General features: G+C 37.3%; 3 protein-coding genes across 6 annotated transcripts; 2 read left to right on the top strand and 1 right to left on the bottom strand.

Annotated features, from left to right (window-relative positions):
- Positions 1–2,742: 2,742 nt before the first annotated feature.
- On the bottom strand, positions 2,743–19,019 carry mettl8 (methyltransferase like 8). 4 transcript variants are annotated; one of them, XM_034693706.1, is made up of 12 exons: positions 18,896–19,019; positions 8,531–8,672; positions 8,064–8,165; positions 6,391–6,547; positions 6,112–6,203; positions 5,684–6,027; positions 5,484–5,533; positions 4,673–4,733; positions 4,187–4,326; positions 3,518–3,624; positions 3,325–3,390; positions 2,743–3,083 (listed from the first exon to the last, which is right to left on the bottom strand). In XM_034693706.1, exons 4-12 carry the CDS (start codon positions 6,540–6,542, stop codon positions 2,923–2,925), a joined length of 1,173 nt encoding a protein of 390 aa, XP_034549597.1. In that variant the 5' UTR covers positions 6,543–6,547; positions 8,064–8,165; positions 8,531–8,672; positions 18,896–19,019; the 3' UTR covers positions 2,743–2,922. The 4 variants fall into 4 exon arrangements, with proteins under 4 accessions (XP_034549597.1, XP_034549596.1, XP_034549594.1 ...); XM_034693705.1 differs by lacking the exon at positions 8,064–8,165 and having other exon boundaries at positions 8,435–8,672; XM_034693703.1 differs by lacking the exon at positions 8,064–8,165 and having other exon boundaries at positions 18,896–19,018.
- On the top strand, positions 8,155–17,293 carry dcaf17 (ddb1 and cul4 associated factor 17). The gene is made up of 14 exons (XM_034693702.1): positions 8,155–8,751; positions 9,811–9,914; positions 10,276–10,366; positions 10,474–10,610; positions 10,713–10,791; positions 11,013–11,102; positions 11,192–11,299; positions 12,812–12,914; positions 13,043–13,182; positions 13,907–14,016; positions 16,251–16,338; positions 16,458–16,541; positions 16,690–16,845; positions 16,931–17,293. Exons 1-14 carry the CDS (start codon positions 8,620–8,622, stop codon positions 17,036–17,038), a joined length of 1,530 nt encoding a protein of 509 aa, XP_034549593.1. The 5' UTR covers positions 8,155–8,619; the 3' UTR covers positions 17,039–17,293.
- LOC117820064 (cytochrome b reductase 1) lies at positions 18,888–21,272 on the top strand. The gene is made up of 4 exons (XM_034693707.1): positions 18,888–19,366; positions 19,916–20,124; positions 20,375–20,529; positions 20,647–21,272. Exons 1-4 carry the CDS (start codon positions 19,180–19,182, stop codon positions 20,915–20,917), a joined length of 822 nt encoding a protein of 273 aa, XP_034549598.1. The 5' UTR covers positions 18,888–19,179; the 3' UTR covers positions 20,918–21,272.
- The last annotated feature ends 570 nt before the right edge of the window (positions 21,273–21,842 follow it).

The raw sequence follows: 21,842 nt of genomic DNA, 5'->3' as shown, positions 1-21,842 counted from the left end.
CACAAACCTCTTCACACCTCAGCAGTACGTCCTGACTCCAGGGCCACCTCTCCGTCTTCAAGTGGTTGTGTATGAAACGTCATGCATCGTGTGCAAAATTCTTATCGCGAGGTGATACTTGTTTTCTTAAAGTCAATAACCACATGGAGATAAAACATATAATTGATATGAGCTCGAATTACAGCTGAAGAAAGCAAAAAATCCCACATTTTTTTGGACAAGGTGAAACACCAAAAGTTGTGGTTGTTAAAAATCTACAAGGAATTTAAAGAAATAAAATAATGCAGTATTTTGACCAACAAAAAAAAAAGAAACAATTTACAAAAGATTGTTTATGGATTGTTGTCTGTATCTACACATTTAAATATCTATCAACATATACAGCACTACAAATAAGCAAAAATAACAAATAGATAAATAAAGTCATAGCAAACACCCAACAGGACCTTCTTCTGAATGATTACTTTTACTGAACTATTTGCAATGATGGACAGTACACCGCTTCATTACTTAAGTCAAAGTATAGATACTCCTGGTCAAAAAATACTCCAATACAAGTGAAAGTTGTTCTGTTAGATTATTACTTGAGTTAAAGTACTGAAGTACTTGATTTTAAAAACACTTAAGTATTCAAAGTACTTTTTGAAATATCTGAAAACATTGTATTTTCACAAAGCATGAGTGCAGTCAAGAATACATAGGAGTACATTCTGTTACATTATGTTTATCTAGAAAACATTACTTGAAATCTCTAAAAACTATACCATGGAATAAAAACAGACACTAAGTTACTCCAAGCACAGACAACTTAGTTTGAAATGTTCACCTGGAATGAAACAAATGTTCTATGGCTCAGGTACTATCTCAGGTTGGACAGTGAATGTTTGTATGTTTGGGCAGAGTGGGAAACAGAGAGAACATTTCAAATGATGAGTATCATTCTTCATTTCAAAAACCTCCAACACGGGCTGAAGATATGACCATGGGTGCTCAGGTGGAGAATTATAGCCATCATTACCACCTCTAAATGAACTGCCTGATTTAAGTGTAATCTGCTCTGTGTTTGCTCCACGTTCAACCGTGGAGACGCACGATATACAGGTACGACTAAACCACTGAGACAAACAGAACTACACAAACACATTTTACTGTCTTAGGGATCAGATTTCAGAAAAGAGAAGGGAATTCATGAGCTGACCTCAAATAAAAAGTAGTGAGTAACTAGAGCATTGATAGAAATGTACTGGAGTAAAAAGTACAATAATTGTCTTCTGAATGTAGTAGAGTAAAAGTATTAAGTATCCCCAAAAAATAATACTCAAGTAAAAACAGATACTCAAAACATGTACTTAAGTACAGTACTCAAGTAAATTTACTTTGTTACTGTCCACCACTGTGTATTTGCTGATAAAAGGACAACTTCAATGCTTTTGGAAATAGTTATGACTGCAAGGCCTAGGTAACTTACAGACAAGTGTATTCCAAGTGGGTTCTTTAGATTGAAAAGTATTTCAATACTCCTTCTTCCACCTTCTTCCTTTTTCCTATAACACGAAGCCAACCTAAATGATCCAATAACAGGGAATCTTGGGGAATTGTCTAATGTATGAACCACTGTGGAACTACAACCCCAATTCCATAAAAGTTTGGACACTGTTTAGATTGTAAAATAAAAAGAAAAAAAAACAACTGAATTTGATGGTCTGCAAATCATGTATACCATCTGTTTGATTGAAATGAGTGCAAAGAAAACATATCAAATGTTGGAACTGAGGTATTTTATTGTTTTAGTAAAAATAAATGCTACATTTGAATTTGATGTCCACAACATGTTTTAAGAAACTTGGGACAGAGGCATCACATTTGTTTAATCACCCTATCTTTAAACAAAACTTTTCTTTAAACCTTTGAGAACTATGGAGAACCGTTTCTGGAGTTTCATCTGCTCAACAGTTGGGGGTCTCCTTTGTTGCAATTTTGGTTTCATGATGTACCAAATATGTTTTAATGAGTGACAAGGTGGGAACACAAAGGACACTTCTCCACCTCCCCCAGAAAAGTCAACAGTGTCTCTGGATCCTATTTAAAAATGGTTTCCTCTTTGCATGGTACAGCTTCAACCGACATTGTGGATGCAGGGATAAACTGTGTTCACAGACACAGTTTCAGAAAGTGATTTTGAGCCTATGCAATGATTTCCACTACAGAGCAATGTCTGTTTAAATGCAATGCTGTCTAAGGGCCTGAAGATCATGGTAGGATTGTTTTTTTTAGATATTTCTCCAGAGGTGATGATGAGCTTGATGAAATCCTCAAATTCTTCTCAATTTTAGGCTGAGGAACATCATTCTAAAATTGTTTAACTTTATTTTCATGCGGTCTCCTACAGAGTGATGAACCTCTCCCACTTCTACTACTCAGCCTCTCTTGAATGATCTTTTTTTATACCCAATCCTGTTACTAACCTGTTGTAAATTAACCTCATTAGTTGGGAAGTGTCCCAACTAAATGTCTGATGATTTTTTTTCACCATTAAACAACTTTTTCAGTGATTTGTTGTCCCTGTCCCTACTTTTATCAAACATATTACTGCCATTAAATTTAACATGTGCATCTATTTTACATAAAGAACATTTCTTTCAGTTTCAACATTTTTAATATATTTTCATTGCAATTTTATTTCAAATTAAATATTGGGTTTATTTGATTTGCAAAATCATCAAACTCTGTTTTTATGCAAAACATGTTTTGTTACTTTATTGCATTCAGTTGTTTTAGTTGAACATACACTGTTGGTAACAAATAAATAAATGAAAACAAAATAAAAAACAGTTTTTATTGCTCCAATGTATGAATAAGTGTAAACAAGTAAAAGTATAAAAAGGCCATACGTCTTCAGAATAGGCTGTACATGGTTGGTTGTTAAGATGATGAAAGGGTACTCAGGTGTAATTTCCTGTACTTGCTCTGCATCCAAACACGATGCATTGCCACTTTCTTTCCTCTGTTCACTTGGAGTCGTCTGTCCTCCAGATTCTGAATTTCCTCCAATCCAGCTTGGGAAAATAAATCATGAACCTCTTCTGTGAAAATAAATAGAATGGTATTATATATATCCAGGCCTGAAAAGGGCAATAACTTGATACAGTTTATCTACCCCAGTAACACAAACATTTAAACTAAACTCAAAAAACCTGAAACATCCCCAAACATTGAATTACAAATACCAAATAGAGGACCCAAGTTTTCCTTATGAAAGCGATGGTCCTGTAGACATGTTGTGACATGTGTAAAAAAAATACAGCTTGCACATCTCTGAAGTACCTTTAGTAAAGAAGTAAACGCAGGTTCCGTCTCCACGTATGTAGAAATTTTCTGATAGGCACCGTCCTGATTTAGGGATTAAAATACATTGAAATGCATTATCTTTTGGAAAAACACAACTGCTCACACACAAAGGGTAACAACTAATTGGGAAAAGTAGTTCAATGGTTTCATTCAAGAGTGAACCGCTCACCTTTCTTAAATCTTAGTTGTGAGAAGTCATACCTCCCATAGTCACGGAAAAGCAGTATCCCTCCATGTTTCAGGTACATAGATAGCTGATTCACAACTCCTTGAATTCTGTTGATGAAATGGAAATAAAATTTGAGATTAGACTGTGTTTGTTGTTGTGTTTTTGGGAACAAGCAGTGAAGGAGTCGCTCTGGGTAGTTTGTGATGGCATTTCTCACATCGATCAGAATTTTCCCAAACAAATAATCAACTCTGAGTAAATCAGGAAAATAATCAAATTAATCCATTATGGAACTAATCATCAGTTGAAAAATTCAACAAAAACTCAACCAAATCGTCTCCACCAGCTATAAGAGCAAACAATATTTCTTAAGATGTACTACCCTGATCAAATGTAGATACTTTCTCTTCAGTAAAACTTTTAACTTGTATATAGTTCCTTAGCAGTGTAATGTTAATACTTTTACTAAATCAAGTAATTCACACCACTGTCAAGATGTTGTAGTATGTGACATAAAACAGTAAGTATATTTAGGTTTGGGTAATGACTGCTGAGAAGCACAGGGAAAGAGGGGTTAGGTTGAGTGTAATATTGGGGTAGTGGAGGGTGGAGGGTCTGACAGGTGAGAAGTTATATCAGGCTGTCCTTTGTCTGGTAACCTTCACCTACCGATCTGGATGAATGGAGGAGAGGACAAAGACAGCCAGAATAACATCCAGGCTCTGAGGGGGAAAGGGAAAGGAGGCTGTCTCCTCACAGATGTCATGGACAAAGGCATGGCACACAGACCCACTGTAGTCTGGATGCTCCTGGTAAGTTGGAAGATAATGTAAGTTTTTCATTGGTAGCTCAGGTACAGGTGATACTTATAGTTTAGTGTCTGTATTGCAGCCATCTTTAAAGCCTGAAGCCTTATGTAATCAACCCAAATATATTAACAGTTTATGTTGGGTACTTAACCATAATCTGATATTGCTGTAAACATCCTAAACATGATGTCCATACGATCACAGTAAGTAATGTAAATACATTACCAGTTATATTACTTGAGTATTATATAGCCATAGTAATTTTTAATTGGAAGTGACACCAGCCAGTGTTGCCTTTAAGAAATGTTTGAACCTCAAAATATAATGCATTATGAAAAAACCCTACCTTAACCAGTTGAATAGCACATGGGGAGAAGTCACAGCAGTATACGAATGCATCAGCATCTCTGTGGGACACAATAGACACTTTAAAAAGATAATTGTGTGATGAGGCCATGGATTACCCGCTGAAGCCAAGAGTTAACCTTTACCTTTCACTTTCTAATTTTGAAAGTGATGCAGAAATTTTACACACCAACAAAAGATATACAGAGATGCTGTCTCTGTGCTCCAAGTGAACAGGATGATGCAGAAAAAGGAATTGAATAAAGTAAAAAATAGACTCCTATCTTTATTCTGATGTGAGGAGAAGATGAAAATCTGGCATCAGAACAACACCTTTGCACTCCTCCTGAACATTTCTCGAGGATTGATTGGTTGCTCTGGTTTGAAGGAATAAATACAATGTGTTGCAACTTGCTTTTCTAATTCAGAATATCAGATGTTTCTGCTGACCTCTCCGAACTGTAACAAAAATGTTTGTGTTAACTTAATGGATATTTTAATAGAACAGAGAACATTTGCAAGTACTATTTCCTTTTATATATCTTGCCCTTGACCATTAAACTCCATAAAAAAGGTCAACTTATTTGTGGTGAGTCGTGATTCCCTGCTAGTTTGAGATGTTTGACTGGATGTGTCATGCTGACTGCACTGCGAACAATACAACTGTGAAGAAAGAATGAGTGTTGGATGTATCTGAATAGCTGCTTTTTGATAAATACAGGTTGCCCTGAAGTTTGACATTTGAATCTCACTCTTCATTGAAAGGATTAACTTCAGACAAATATATTTAAATATATGAAAAATATACTCACTTAATGGAATTAATGATGGGAAATACACTGTTTCCCACCCCACATCCAACCTGGGAAATAAATATATATTTTGGTGAATATACCTGGCAAAGCAATTCTGTTAAACTTACTTTCTAACACTTTCAGTGCAGCCACTTAAAGTTAGCAATAAACTATGAAACAGTATATATCAGTAAAATAACAAATGTAAATTGAAACACCTCCAGGATCCTGAATGATGCATGCTGGCCAGGGAAAGCAGTCTCATTTTTTACTGCAGGTGCTTGATGACAGGACTCCTGATGATTGGAGGCTTCTGTTCTGTGATGGTTTGTGGAGCTTTCGTGATGCTGGTATCTGGTCTCTGGGTCTGTGCTGGATCCCATAGGATGTGGGTATTCTGCTTGCTGATCATCCAAACACATGTTTGTGTTGTGGCACTTTGCATCTGGAGGGAGCAGTTCTGGGAATTCTAAAAACAACCACTTGCGATCTTTGAAGAACTTATCCTGGTGCGTCTCATAAAACTTGTCCCAGTATTGGAAGGCCTCTGTTGTAAATTTACCTGTGTGGGGGACATTTATGAATACTTTAAATTAGTGTATTTTCATTTTATCCAAAGACAATCTACTTGAAAATAGTATCTTGCCTTGTTCTGTTAAAGGAATTTGTTCACAGGAATTTTCTTCTGCCTTCTGCCGAGCGTTTTCTTTCTCCTCCTCTGTCCATTGTACATGATCCCTGGTGTATAGAGTAAAACACAACGGCTGATATGTTACTCACAAACTGTATCCATTAAAATAAATTACAAATCTTTGACATATCACTGTAGTGTATACAGTTAAAAATAGCCACACGTATGCTGTAACCCTGCTATCTCCATAGAATGCATATATATTTGGCAGGTGACACATTAAAGATCACTGACCACATGTTGTGCTTAAAGATGTCATCAGGATTTGTCAGAACCCGGGAACCCAGAGGAGCTGAAGGTCTTCCTCCTGTACTCTTTAGTCTCCGAGAAAATCTCCTAAAAACTCCAGCAAGTCTGACCACAGAGGAGCACTGCATCTTATGCATTTTCCCTGTAAAAATGAAAGGAAGAGTTGAACACAGTTTATGGGACTCATGTGGGATGCAGCTGATAATTGCTTTCAAGACAGTTGTTTTACTCCAAGAAATAATCATTTATACTGTCAGTATCATTTATATTTTTCCTGATGAATTTTGTTTCCAGGGAACACTTCCAGTTTAATGAAATTAATTCAAGAAAAAAATACAAATTCAATCATTATGTCCAAACCTTTAAATTGCATTCTGATCACATAAAACTGCAACAAGAAACCATTATTAAGCACATTAATTTAACGACCCAGTAAACCTCCTTGGTGAAGGATGTTTTAGAGACAACTCTGTAACCTTATGACCCAACTTAACACTGTGTCAGCAATCACATACTTGTGCTGTGCGTTCATACACTTGGATCTGTTTGCATTCTAGTGAAAATTCAGAGTATACCAAAAGGCAGAATTTTGAAAAAATACGAAACACTTCATATAAGTTGACAACTAGGATATCTACATTTTGATGTAATGCTGCAGAAGCCAAAACAGAACATGAAGATGCATTTACTCAACACATACAAAATACAATTACTTTTTAAACCCTACTGTTGCAAAGGAAATAAATGACAAAGTGGAGAAACTACAGAGTAAATTTACTTGAGTACTGTACTTAAGTACATTTTTTTGTGTATCTGTACTTTACTTGAATATCATTTTTTGGGGATACTCATTACTTTACTCCACTACATTCAGAAGACAATTATTGTACTTTTTACTCCACTATATTTCTATCAATGCTCCAGTTACTCACTACTTTTGCTTTGAAGTCAGCTCATGAATTTCCTTCTCTTTTCTGAAATCTGATCCCTAAGACAGTAAAATGTGTTTGTGTAGTTCTGTTTGTCTCAGTGGTTTAGTCATACCTGTATATCGTGCGTCTCCACGGTTGAAGGTGGAGCAAACACAGAGCAAATTTCACTCAGATGAGGCAGTTCATTTAGAGGTGGTAATGATGGCTATAATTCTCCACCTGAGCACCCATGTCCATATCTTCAGCCCGTGTTAGAGGTTTTTGAAATGAAGAATGATACGTAGGCTATCGTTTGAAATGTTCTCCCTGTTTCCCACTCTGCCCAAACATACAAATATTCACTGTCCAACCTGAGAAAGTGTGTTGAGCTATAGAACATTTGTTTCATTCCAGATGAACATTTCAAACTAAGTTGTCTGTGCTTGGAGTAACTTAGTGTCTGTTTTTATTCCATGGTATAGTTTTTAGAAATTTCAAGTTATATTTTCTTAATAAACATAATTGAACAGAATGTACTCCTATGTTTTATTGGCTGCATTTATGTATTGTGAAAATACAATGTTTTGAGATTTTTTTAAGAAGTACTTTGAATACTAAGTATTTTTAAAAGCATATACTTCAGTACTTTAACTCAAGTAATAATTTGACAGAGTAACTTTCACTTCAACTGGAGTAACATTTGACCTGGAGGATCTATACTTTGACTTAAGTAAGGAAGCTGTGTACTTTGTCCACCACTATCATGCTCTACGGTCAGCACCCATGCTCAGTTCCACCGGCTGAGGAGGGGCGCTAATGTTCCAGCCTGGTGGCTCCACGTCCTTCTTCCTGCAGCAGAAGAAGACGGATGTAGAGCGCTGCAACAGTGCAGCCAGTTAGCACTGACAGCTAGCTAAACTAACACCACACCGGTCAACGTGCTCCACTATTTCCTACAAGTGTGAACTGCCATCTTTATGTTCTATCCCTGGACAACAATTCAATCTAAAAAACTCTACGTCATATAAAAAACAAGATAGATGCGACCTTGAATGAATTAATCGAGATGTCGAAGTACAAACTTCAGTAAGCAGTTTACTTCAGGTGTTCAAGCTAACCATAAAACGAGGAAGGGGGTCCAGTGGTTCTCGAGAGGATGGAGGGGTTCTCCTAAAGTTTTGCCACCTTCAACTGGGAAAACATATCACCCTTACCTGGCTCTGGCAGCAGTCTTGAGGTCGGCACAGGTCGTGGTCTGTTATCATGCTACCAGGCATCCTCCTGTAGGAACAAGGTTCACCTGATGATGGCGCCGTGTCGGAGGAAAAGAGCCGTCCACAGTACTGAGCTGTTGAGCTGGAGGAGTAGAGGCATCAAGGATGCTGGCACTATTCTCAGACACAATATGAAGATCCTCAGGGCTATCCTCCTTCAGGTAATGGAAAGGCTATTATTGGGTCATTGACAAATAAGCCTTTTTAAAGTATTTCCAGAATGGTTGCAATGCATATTTTTGTGTCTTGAATAATGTGTTCAAACAAGGCTTGTATGAACACATCATGTTTTTTTAAGTGTTTACATTGTTTTTTTTTTTATTACCCTTTTCTTAACTTGAACACCCAAAAAATGTCAGGTAGTGCAACCAGATATTTGTCAAAACATATGTACTTTCCTATCATTTATTCTAACTGAAAGTTTTAGGAAGTATCCCTTAGAGTGGTTACAGTGCTTTACACATTTGTATTTTATGAGTATATTTTTCATTTACAATTGGTAGGATTTTTGCATTCTATCTGCCAGGTATAAAATATAATTTTTTACAGTTTTAGGTCGGTTGTACCACCTGACATGGAAAGTGTTACCGTCCACCTATAAGTTAATAAAAGCTATTTTATTATTATTTAAGAGACATCTACAAACCTTTTAACTCAGCCATGACAATTAGTATGGTCCTCTGAATTATTTCATATGTTGAAGTCCAGTATAACTACTTAATTTCAAAATAAAAGGTCCATGAGTACGGTGGTGCCACCCTGACATTTGAGAACATGCAAATTGCAGGACTAAAGTTTTTAAATAACCTTAGGTGCCTTTAACCTATTGATATTTATGAAATTATGTTTATTTCAAAGTTCTTATATGTAAAATCATGCCATGGTGTTTTAATTTTAATTTTTCATTATTAAAATAATTTTTTTACAGTGTTTTAAGTCAGTTCACTTGCTTGGACGGTTGCGCCACCTGACATTTTAAGGGTTTGAGATACTTAAAAATAAAATAAATCTCAATATTTTAATGTACTGAAATTGTATTCAAAATGAGTAGGTTTTATAGAATCAATTGATTTATGTCTTAAGAATAACAAATTATTTCAAAAGAAAATAAGGGATCCGGACACAAAAATATGCATGTCATGTCAATGACCCTATTACAAGATGACTGCTAATTAGTGTCAATGTATATTTAACCAATAAACTACACATTTACATCGTAGGACAACAGAAATTTCATTAAAGTCTGGAGTAAGACTTCAAAATCCACAATAACATATGAGAGTGGAAAAATCTACTTTGAAAATTACCAGAGCTGCTACAGCTGGTGAGTATGAGTAATTAACCTGGTTATTTTAAATCTGTAGTACACATACAATACACAAGTGTGCAACAAAAGTTACTTAATATACAAATATTTCACAGTTTAAATGAATGTCTGAATAAATGAAATCCATGCCAGACAACTGATATGCCAACTCATGTGAGACATACATTTAGTATTTTTGCACATTATATTAAATCAATGAAGTTGCATTATTTGTTTCACTTTTTTAGTAAGTTCCAATGCATAATTTGGCCAATACAATTTGACCCAATTCATTTATGTTGTCTACCAAGATAAAATGAACACTGTGTAATAAATGTTTTTTAGGCTTACATAAGTGAAAAAAATCTTCTTGTGTCAGTCTTCATTCACAGCCTCATGTCCTCTATAAGCTGCCCAAGAGGTCTAAACTGGAGAAATTTGAAGATGCCTTGCTGTGTCAGAGCTCAGTGGTGAGTTAAATAAAGCAAAGACATTTTTTGATTAATATTGAGCTTGCAGTGACTCCATTTTAACAGCCCAGGTTCAGACTGTAACTTAACTTGCCTTGTCCTGACAGGACAAAACACTACCCTTCCCTTCTGATCACAAACCCAGTCTCTTGGCTCTGTCAGCCAATAACTGGCTGTATCGTCTCTCCCCTGAAACGGGAGAAGAGCTGCAAAAGGTTTACCTTTCTCCTAACCATAAGTTCAGGTATTGTCAGGGTTTACTGTCCTTCGAGTAAAGATCACAAAATGTATCTTCACTTTAATGTTATTTCAAAATCTTTAACCTTGCTCCATGTTGTTTTTACAGGTACCTTGGATGGGATGTTGGCCAAGAGATGTTTTACGTGAAATCTGTTCAAAACAAAGAAACTTCTCTTGCAAGACAGGTAATAATATGTGAATCTTAATTAAAAGTGACACATCCTTTTAAAGTCCACTAAAGCCTGTTATTTTACTGTATTTCTATTAGTATGGTGCATATATCAAGGTAAATAAATATGGGATCTGTTAATGTGTCTCTTATTGAATTATTAGTAGATTATTTGTCCCGGGAGATGTCAATGACTTAGTGAGGAGATGACAGAATGTTACCTTTTTTAATTCACAGGCAGGCATTACCCAGAACACAGTGATGCATTTGGCCATCTTTCGTGTTTTCCCCTTGGAAATCGTGGGCATTTTGGAGATCAACAAGAAGGTATTCAGATGTGTTTGTAGTTTATCAAAATGTTCACGTGTCTGTTTGAGTGATATGCTATTATTAAAGTTAAGAGTTTATTCTTTCAGGTATTTGGAAATGGTGTTACGGATGTTGCCCTGTCTCAGGGTGTCCTCATGGTGTCCCACAGCAACAAGTCAGTGAAGCTGTATAGCTTTGAGCACATCCTCAAAACGGTTTGTTTGTATTTTTGTCCTTAAAGATTGCCCTGCACTAATCTGTACTTTTAAGTTAAAGCTGACTGAGGCATTGTCAGAGAATCCTTCTGATCGGTAAGATTCCCCCCTAAAAGGCCAAAGCCTTCCAAAAATAGGGATGTTTTGTGGAGTGCATCATTTTTATCAATCAAATACAAATTAGGGATGCACCGATCCTACTCTTTAGGTCCCGATATTGATACCTGGGCCTTGGTATCTGCTGATACCGATACTAGCCGATCCGATCCTGGTATTGATTTAACAATCTCTTTTCCTTAATGGGAGGATAGAATCATGTTTTGGCAACTTCTGGCTTTTTTTAAACTTTGTAAACCAAAATAAAGAAAACATTTTTAAACTGACTGTATCATTATTCAAGAGTTTATAAACGTGTACCAGCAGTTTGGTGAGGCTGGGGTTCAGGCAGAGCAGTGTCAGAAACATTATTTATGTAATGGTGAACTGTACCTGGGTTTCAAGTGCTAAACCAGAGGGTTAAATTCCCTGTATTTCAAGGATCCGGAACAATTAATCCAATAACCTGTCCGTTTTTTCACACTGAATCCATTAATTGAAGGTTTGGTCCTTCTTTGCAGTAGGCTACAGCTCACGTAAACTTCCTCCTTTAGGCTTCCATTATATTTTTCAGCGTGACTGCCATCCGTCGAAACATTACCACTGCACATGTTGCAAGTTTCCGGTTGAGTTGTGAGCAAAAGAAGCTTGACATACACCTAAACTGCAAAGCCTCTGTAGTTATCCTCCATCATACTCCGCCAGGCAAAAATGCTTGGACCGACTGGCGCTGATGGTTGTTGTAACAGAAAAACGTAGAACTGAGATGAATAGATTTGCCATATGGATCGGCACTATATATCACTATATATCCTTGTCACCGATACCCGATCTAGCTTTTTAAGTCTGATCTGGCCGATATCCGATACCAGGATCGGATCGGTACATCCCTAATACAAATAGTTTTCTCTACCATTTTTGTATGACTAGATTGCTAAGTTTGGCTTGTGTAAGACTCTGCTCATGCACATTGAGTGCACTAGTACAGTGCGTGCAGGTGCCAGGTATGATGGTAGGCAGTCAGCTAAGTGTATAATTATTTAAGTCTCTCCAAATCAAATAATAGGATATGCTACTTAAAGGCCCTGGACATCCACAGATACCAGATTTTTTTTCCCCTTTATTTTGGTCTATGCATCTACTTCATTGTTTGAGATTAAAACATAATTTTTACAGACATTACATGTAGATACTACTGTAGTCCTTGAAGCAGGCAGCCAGGGCTTAGATTGAACCGGCAGCCCTTTGCCACATGTCAATCCCCACTTTTGTTTCCCAGTTTTTTTTATCATATCCACCGTCCTATCATATCAGTAAAGGCATGAAAAGTCCAAGATATTATCTTGGCAAAATTTAAGCAGATACAACTTCTTAGTTTTGTCTCATAGTGTGATAAATATTTTCTCTGGTTTTCAGCATTTGACAGAGAAGATAACACTTGGAAAACCGAGTTCACTTCTCGGAGGCAGAACAGTGGGAGAATCTCCGTTTGGCATTCCAGTAAATATCCAGATCTCAGGTGAGTCTGTTTTCAGTTCCATATCTGGGATATTTTTTTGTCAAAGATTGTTGTAGACCTGTTTGGACCACTTTCAGAAAGGATGTTTTTTTCTTCACTAGGCTAATATAAAATATTTTATTTCACAGATTGCCCTCCGGTGCTTTTCGAGGTGTCAAGCAATAATGGGGTCCAGGTTGGAGGTCATCCATGGCATTACATCTACACACCACCACATAAAAAACACCAGGGGACTCACCACATCTGTTCCCTCAAGGATGGCAGTATGGTAAGTATAACACCTCTTTGACCATACACTCTGACCGGTGTAGTATATATGATTGTAATGTACAGACAAAATTAATGACTGTGTGGCTTTGAAGGATAGATATTCCCAATCTTTTTAGGTGATAGACTCAACTCCCTCCCAAATAGCTAGAGCCTGTTGAAAGTGTCAGATAAAGAAAGGCCACAGATGCTTGTGACAGTCTTTGTATACAGCGTCCCGACAGAGCAGGACCACACCAAAGCTGAATTCAGTGTTCAAAGACGGCAAGATTATTCCTGATTTGTGTGCTCACCTATATTTGTTACAAGAGACATCTGTCAGTGACTACAGCTGCATAATAAACCTTGTGGAAAAACATGAAAGCTGCCACTGTGTCCTTAAAAGAGGAAACCACAGTTATTTTTGCTTTGAGCTATGTGGTTCTGCACAAGCTAACATTGTAAAAGAGGAAACACTTCAGTCTAATAGAATATTACACTTATTACACATGAAAGAAGAGAACTGATACTTAAACTGATACTCAGCCCCAGACTCTCACCCTCTTTGAAGCTCCAAAGCTGCCTCAGATGGAGGGTTTTGAGGGCTGTCTTTTCTACAATGGTGTGTTCAAGATTATTTGCAGACTCTGAAGCACACATGCAGTTTTGTATCACAGAAATATTAATTTGATTTGTATGTCCTAGTTTCAGAGTTACTGAGATTCTTTGTTATTTAATTTCATTAGGCAACAAATGGTATTCAGAACATGAACTGCTGCTCTCTGGAGAGTGACGGGATCTTCTTCCACCCTGACGACTCAGGGCGAATCATTCATATCGGACCGATCACCATAAAGTGAGTTCTTAAATCAACCTTCTTTCCCTTACATAATGAAGACTGTACTGAAACAGCAGTGGTAAAATCTAGAGCTGCTCTTTGAATGTGGATGTATTGAATCTACAGTTGAAGAGATACAAAGGTGACTCAGATGTTGTCAGTTGAATCTCCTCTTTTTTAGCCACAGAAGTCTCCCCCTCCCCAAACAAAATTACCCAGTAACTGGCACCACCGATTAAACATGTTTGATATTATAAATCAATGTTTCTGACACACTACTTCAGCCATCACAGGGTGTTAGTAAGGCTTCATGGTGAGCAGTGGCTAGCTTGTGTAAAGTTCCTCTCCTTGTTTTAGATTAGGATTATTTCACTTTTTTTATTAAACTAAATTATTATAAGGGTGCAGCTATGGCCGGTCCACCTTTAATCAAAACAGAGGTGGTTTGATCTGATGACCTAAGCATCATTATTTATAGTGTCCTTGGACAAAACACTGAACCACAAATATAGGTTGATGTCCAACGAAGGCATCAACATCAGCAAATGAGTTGTTGAGATACGTTTTTTGCTTGGGCCTTTGGTGATAAGAAGTCTTGCGATGGCTGTATAAGGGCTGTCCTTTAATCATCCACTACTATCCAAACAGGTGTTTTCCCAAAAGCAAATGACTAGGGATGCACCAATTCTTGGACTTTTTAGGTCCAGATACCGATATCGATACCTGGGCTTTGGTATCTGCCGGTACCGATACTAGCCAATCCGATCCTGGTATTGATTTAACAAACTCTATTCCTTAATGTGAGGATAGAATCATGTTTTGGCAACTATTTTTCAGTGAGACTGCCATCCATCAAAACATTAAAGCTGTACATGTTGCAAGTTTCCGGTGGAGTTGTTAGCAAAAGAAGCGTGACATGCACCTAAACTGCAAAGCCTCTGTAGTTATCCTCCATCATACTCCGCCAGGCAAAAATGCATGGACCGACTGGCGCTGATGAAGTAGGAGACGCACATGGTTGTTGTAAACACAGAAAAACATAGAACTGAGATGAATAGATCTGCCATATGGATCGGCACTATATATCAGCGCCTTGTCACCTGTATCCGATCTAGCTTTTTGAGTCCGATCTGGCCGATATCTGATACCAAGATTGGATCGGTGCATCCCTAAAAATGACCGTTGGATAAAAATAAGTGAAATCACAGAATACAGTAGCTTCATGCAAAAAATGCTTTTCGCTGTCAGGCAGAAACCTTGTATCTCAACATTTAAACATTCTATTGAAACTTGAGTTTAAACCCAATTTTGAAAGAACATTAATGTATACTTTTTTTTTCTTTTTCCCGATCTTTAGCGATGCATTCAGTAATATGTACGCTCCACCCCTTGTCCCCAAGTCTTGTCCTTTTGTAGGTTATCACGTGTTTGTTTGTTTTTCTTTCTTTTAGTTTGCGTGTCAATGTTAGACCTTGTCCAGTCAGAGTTGTGTTACTGTATTATAATTTTGTGTAAGAAAAAAACAGAAACAAACATTTAATCATTCTAATTTTTTCAATTATTCAATGCTGTTGGTCTTCCTTTATATCTGTCGGTAGGCTTTCTAAATTATAAAAGACGAAAATGTAAAAAGAAAGTGTGTGGTTGAATCCCTAGATCTAGAAAGTAGTGGTTTTTGAGATACAAGGTTTCTACCCGATGGTGATGTTATGTTTCTCTGGTATACATCAGAACTTCAGGAGATACCAACAGAGCTATCTTACCGCTGCTTACCAGCAGACTAAAAAGCTTCCATTTTTAGGTTTTAATTATACTGTTAAAAATAATGGTGATGTGTTTAAAGAAGTTGAAAAGTTGTCGTCTGGAGATTTATTTTGGATTGCAGACATCAGGTGTTTCTGGAATACACAAGATTCATATATGGTTTTGAGGAAATGTGTAATAATGCCTGATAAGAAAATTGAAGCTTCATATAAAACAGCCAATCCAATTCAACTGACTAAACTGTGAGTAGGGTGAAGCCCTCGTAAAATGTGGTGTGGAGACTAAAGATACCCAAACATCTGATTTACGAGACTTTGCTGCTGAATTAAGGATTTAGGCCTCAGAATGTGTTTTTTATCTGCCCTTTCCACAAATGTCAAAAATAACTCGCACTCTGCTAGTTCAGACAGTATGACTTATTCTTCTTTTCAAATTATAATTTCATTGTGATGGAAATCTTACACACAATGTTTTTTCTTTGCTCGCAGTGTCCTCAAAATCCTGGGTGAACTGAACAGCAGTTTGCCATCAAAGGTTGTTTTGGATTTTTCCATGGCAACCCATCGAAACAACAATGTAAGTGTTGTGTTTACCTTGTAGGCATATTACACTTTGTTTGACCACTACATGTGTAGTATGTATTATATGTTTACTGTGACATTGATAACTGTCTTAAAATTGAATGTTTCCTTCAGCCTACCTCACAGGTCACTGTCACGTCATCAGGCCGCACAGTCAAGAGAAGATTTCAACAGCTGGATGATGACCCAGAACAAGAGGTAGCACTTTGACTATGAAGATCTTTAAAAAGATTACAGATTGGCTGGATATGGCGTTTCTACTTGTAACCAGCAGAAACATTGCTGTATATACATAGACCTTACACAGCCAATGTGATCAGAGGTGTTCAATATAATTACTTCACAGACTTTCCGTACGGTGGAATATGAGGATGAGCTGGACCTTCTGGCTGTTGTGGTAACTAACGGCGAGGAGGGAGAAGGAAGAGCCAGCATCCGACTACATGACAACCTGAGCGGGGAGTTGCTGCACACAGTCGATCTCGATGAACCATGGGATGAAGTGAGTGACTCGACGTGATTGTGCAATAATTAAAGATGAAGTTTCTGGGTACAATTTCAGATGTGGTCTTTTCTCTCTGTTTCAGACTTATCGACATGAGCTGGTCTTTGACAAAGACACGATAGTTCATATTGAACAAAAGAACGCCAACTTCTGCTGCCATGTGTATAAACTTGAGAGCACAACAAAATAAGTGGCTGAAAGGTGAAGTAGTTTTGCTGAGACTGTGTAAATATCTGTTTCCAAAATTTGCTTTTGTACTGTAAAACTTGTGGTGCTGCTTTTTACATCCCCACCATTATGTTTTTTCTTGTAATACTTTATAATGAAGTTGTATCTTTTAAAATCACTGTAGAGCTCTACACAGTTGACCATGTTCTGTCACAGGACCTCTTTTTTTCAAAACCGTTTCTCTTAAGAAATTAAAATGATGTATTTTTCCAAGTTACTCTTTTCTACCTCCTGTGTTTCTCATGCTCATTAAGACATTCAAATATTTTGGAGTTGTTTCAATATGTTCAAATTATGCATTAACATGTTTTGGGATATTCTAATATATTGTCGTATTCCACAACTAATGTAAAGCAACCTGACTTCATTTAATAATGCAAGTTTTAAATCAAACTACTGGTTAAGTGTTTTAAAGGACTTGGGAATTTATTCCTTAGCTTCCCCCTGTGCTGAGGTTTGAGATGAGGAAGACGCTTTAGTCATCAAAATGTCATAGTTATGGTTTTAACATGCATCCAGTTTTCAAGAATGGAGGAGGGTTAATGAGATCCAGTGGGAGTGTCCAACAACCCACTCTCTCCTGACTCAGAGATTCTGGACAGCCCTCATCAATCACTAGGAATCGTTGCCATGGAAAATGTAAAAATTAGCGACTTGGTAAGGTGTTGTTGATCATCTGCAACCTGTTGCACCAGCTGGGTGTAAGTTCAAACGTAGCCTAGTTTGAACGCAATTTCTCATTTAGGATGGAGTTTACACTCTACTAACGTTTTGTGCGTTGCACCAGCTGAGATAGTTCCAACATCAGCCCAAGTTCCAACGTAATTCTTACACTTGGCTCATAGTTGGCGTAAAGTCCTCCATAGAGTATATTGGCTGCCATGGCGCATCGTATTGAAAGCTGGGATGATTTGGAGGATGAGGAGATACGGAGGGTTCTGCCAGCTATATTACGTCGGCAACGCAATATCCACGAGAGATTACATCCTTTGGAAAAATATGATGACCAAGATTTGCGCACCTGAATATTAACATATGTTGTAGTTGATAATTTTACCACACGATGTCATTTTTATTATACACACACCATAGATTGAGGCTTTAGGCTATAGTTATCACTTTACTTTAGTTTGTTTCAGCTGTTAGTTCAGAGAAGATTAGGCACGAAAGATAATGCATAAAAATTGGTGCTTTCCTCTGATTGGCTGCTGGAAGTGTAAACGCCATATCTGCAACAATGTTTTGGTTAGTTTGGACGTTATGGTCTACTAGTAATGATGAACCTTACATCTCTATGTTGAAACCAAACAACGACACAACTTAAGTTACAAACTAACTAGTTTCAACGTATGGTTCAGTGTGAACTTTACAACCTAACTTAGGACACAACTTATGCACAGCTAGTGCAACAGGCTGCAGGTCTGTAACCTGCCCGGTGGCATCATTTACAGGCTTTACAATAATTCTGTACAAATTATAAAACTTATTGCTGATGGTCATGTTTGCTTTATTAGGTCATTTAAGGACACCAGTATCATTTCTTGTGTGGTTATTAACCAGCTAAAAACTCCCTACAGGAGCTTTAACTTGCTTTTTAGGGAAGAACAATTTAAAATAAGATCATCCCTTCTCTTAACTATAAAATATGCAGCCTGAAATTATAATTTGGGTAAGGTGTAAATTCAAATAAATAGCAAAGTTGTTAAAAAAAAACCCCCATACAATCACTTTGAAACTGTGGCAGCTATTCTAAGCATAAAAACACGTACAAGCTTTGAATATGGTTAGATTTTGCTAACCTGCTTCACCTTTTACACACCTGAAGCACGAGCTGTGTAGGCCTCTTACAGCAAAAACAAATAGGCCCTGGCTCTGTTGGGCAGAAAAGGAAACTGCGCCAAATCTGGGAACATCTTCCTCCCTCTCCGGATTAAAAACATTCGTTTTCTCGCCTGTTTTGCAATGAGGAAAGTTATAAAACGCCTTCTTCCTGGATCACGTGACCTGGCCCGCCCTCTCCTCAGCCTCTACTTGAAATAGTTGTAGCTGTAGTAAGTGCTGACCAGTCTGGTCGCTCTCTGCCTCTAACTTGCTCTGGCAGATATGGAGAATTTCAGACATTTCCTTGTCGCCCTGTTTGCCGCCGCAGCAGCTGGGTTTGTCACCATAATATTCGTGCTGAGATGGGTTCTCCACTACAGAGAGGGTTTAGCTTGGGATGGAGGACCAGCCGAATTCAACTGGCATCCGGTCTTGATGTTGTCTGGCTTCATTTTCTTGAATGGAGCGGGTGAGAGTCTTCTTTTTTTTTTTTTTAATGAACTGTGTTTATTTGAACTTTTTTGACATAATTTGACAGTTGTGTTGAGAATTAACAGTGTTAGGAAGAGTGTTTTCTTTTAAGACATTTGAATGTGGATGAATATCTGTAGGAAAGTCAGCAAGAAAACATTTCTTATGGAAAAAATTGCACAACGATTGTTTCCCCCGAGAATTTAAAGGGGGTGACAGCTGTTGAATGTATACAATTAAAGCAAAGTCTGTATTAAGAAACTTATTTACTCTAGGAAACCACAGGTGATGCTTAAGGGGAAGCATTTTGACACATGGCATGTTGACTTCCCTTTATTTTTTCGACCTAAAAAGTTATATGTAATATAAAAGATGGTACCATTAACTACAACATTCATATTAAACTTTAACATATATGAAACCTCCACTGTGCAACCCCAGGTATGTTTTCAAAGAAAACCGTCTTCGATGGAATTTATGTAAAAAAAACTGCATCACAGTTACATCAACAGTTGTTTAACTGACCCTGAGTGACTCTCTCTTGCAGCCATCATTGTCTTCAGACTCCCATGGACCTGGCAGTGCAACAAGCTAATAATGAAGTTCATCCATGCAGGCTTGAACTTGGCAGCGTTCATTTGTGCGACTATTTCTTTCGTGGCAGTATTTGACTTCCACAACGCTGCCAATATCCCCAACATGTACAGTCTGCACAGCTGGCTGGGCCTAGCAGCTCTGATACTGTTCTCTCTGCAGGTACAGAAATTACCTCTTGGAATTATTTACTGTGATGGACAGTGAAGAGGGTTGCTGGTTTTGTGACATATTAATTTTATATTATGCTTCTTGCAATAGCTAGAAGATAATCAGCCCAGCCGCACATAAAAAAATTAACATCTTCCATTTTGAGTCTTCTGAAAAACTGTATATATATATAATGAGCAGCAATCTTGACAAGAAGGTACAATGTTAGAGGAGTAAATGTTTTTTCTTCTTCAATGAGCAGATTGTTCTTTCAGCCATCATCTACTTGATACCATTTACACCACTATCCTGGAGAGCAGCATTTATGCCCCTCCATGTGTTTGTCGGACGTTCACTTTTTGGCAGTGTTATTGCAGTGGCACTAATGGGCATAACAGAGAAACTTATTTTTAGCCTGTAAGTATTACAACAAGAATGTTTTAGTAGTAATTTATTTAAAATCTTCAAACCTGATGTTACACATGAATGAACTGCCTCACAATTTCTGTAACCAGTTTTTCCTTTGTCATCAAGGAAGTATAAGGACTCTCCCCCAGAGGCAGTTTTTGTGAATATAATGGGAGTGCTCCTTGTGGCCTTCGGGGTTGCAATCCTCTGGATTTCCACTCGAACATCTTGGAAACGTCCCAGCGACCAGGTTTTGCATACTTTGAATACCAGTGCAGGAGGTGAGGACAATACCAAAGTGGGTCCTTCTCTGTCTCAGCTATCTGATGAAATCGAAGCTGGCGGTCATGCGGATGTGAGGAGGAGGGGAAACAAATTAGATGATCAGACCAACTGATTACAAAATGACTGATTTAGAGTGGATGTGTTGAATGTAAGTCTAAACTGGTCAGAGACAGTTCAAATGAACATGTCTTTTTTGCTGATCTTTTCATACATAACTTTAAAGTATTTGAAGTTGTCTGCACTTTAAGCTTGTTTCCTGTAACATGTAGTGTTGTTAGCATATACACATATAGTGAGTTAGCCTACTTTATAAATGAGAAGATATATGACAATGCTGATACACACTTTGTTTACAAATTGTACAACTAATGTCTTTATTCTAATATATTTGTATTATCTTTTCTTGCATTTTATAAATACAAATATATGTTAAGAACATAACTACAATAAACATTTGTAAATTCTGACTTTTATTTGATGTTCGTTAATATTGTTATTGCCTACAGATAATAAGGTAGCCGTCGCAGTCATCACATTCATCATTTGTTCCCAGAGTTTTATTTCAAATATACACTACCATTCAAAAGTTGGGACACACCTTCTCATTCAATGCTCTTTATTTATTTTCAACATTGTAGATTAATACTGAAGATATCAAAACTATGAAATAATCTGTTTTTGCCATAATACAGATTACAACAGTAGTCAAATAGGGCTGTCCATTGTGTACTAACCCTACCCCTGAACAACACAACTGATGGACTCAAACACATTAAGAAGGCAAGTCATTCTACAAATTAACTCTTGACAAGGCTTATGTTAATTAGAAACCATTCCAGGAGACCACTTCATGAAGCAGACGGAGAGAATACCAAGAGAGTGCAAAGATGTCATGAAGGAAAAAGGGGGCTACTTTACAGAATCTAAAATATAAAATATTCTGCTTTGTTTAACACTTTTTTGTTCATTAAATAATTCCATATATGTTCTTACATAGTTTTGATGTCTTTGGTATTAATCTACAGTTTCAAACAAAT

This window comes from Notolabrus celidotus, chromosome 10, assembly GCF_009762535.1.
Source record: "Notolabrus celidotus isolate fNotCel1 chromosome 10, fNotCel1.pri, whole genome shotgun sequence".
In the NCBI taxonomy this organism is placed as follows: Eukaryota; Metazoa; Chordata; class Actinopteri; order Labriformes; family Labridae; genus Notolabrus; species Notolabrus celidotus.
The sequence above is the reverse complement of the archived record's forward strand: the minus strand, read 5'-3'. Positions and strand labels throughout refer to the sequence as shown.

Bases quoted from the DNA above. Each gene is read 5' to 3' on its own strand.
- LOC117820064 (XM_034693707.1), top strand. From the start codon at position 19,180: ATGGAGAATTTCAGACATTTCCTTGTCGCCCTGTTTGCCGCCGCAGCA. The intron at 19,367-19,915 runs GTGAGAGTCTTC...TCTCTCTTGCAG, and splicing joins CATTTTCTTGAATGGAGCGG to CCATCATTGTCTTCAGACTC. The intron at 20,530-20,646 runs GTAAGTATTACA...TTTGTCATCAAG, and splicing joins GAGAAACTTATTTTTAGCCT to GAAGTATAAGGACTCTCCCC.
- mettl8 (XM_034693705.1), bottom strand. From the start codon at position 6,542: ATGCATAAGATGCAGTGCTCCTCTGTGGTCAGACTTGCTGGAGTTTTT. The intron at 6,028-6,111 runs GCAAGATACTAT...TCCCCCACACAG, and splicing joins AATTCCTTTAACAGAACAAG to GTAAATTTACAACAGAGGCC. The intron at 4,327-4,672 runs GTAGGGTTTTTT...CCAACTTACCAG, and splicing joins GTGCTATTCAACTGGTTAAG to GAGCATCCAGACTACAGTGG.
- dcaf17 (XM_034693702.1), top strand. From the start codon at position 8,620: ATGATGGCGCCGTGTCGGAGGAAAAGAGCCGTCCACAGTACTGAGCTG. The intron at 11,103-11,191 runs GTATTCAGATGT...TTATTCTTTCAG, and splicing joins TTTTGGAGATCAACAAGAAG to GTATTTGGAAATGGTGTTAC. The intron at 12,915-13,042 runs GTGAGTCTGTTT...TTTATTTCACAG, and splicing joins AGTAAATATCCAGATCTCAG to ATTGCCCTCCGGTGCTTTTC.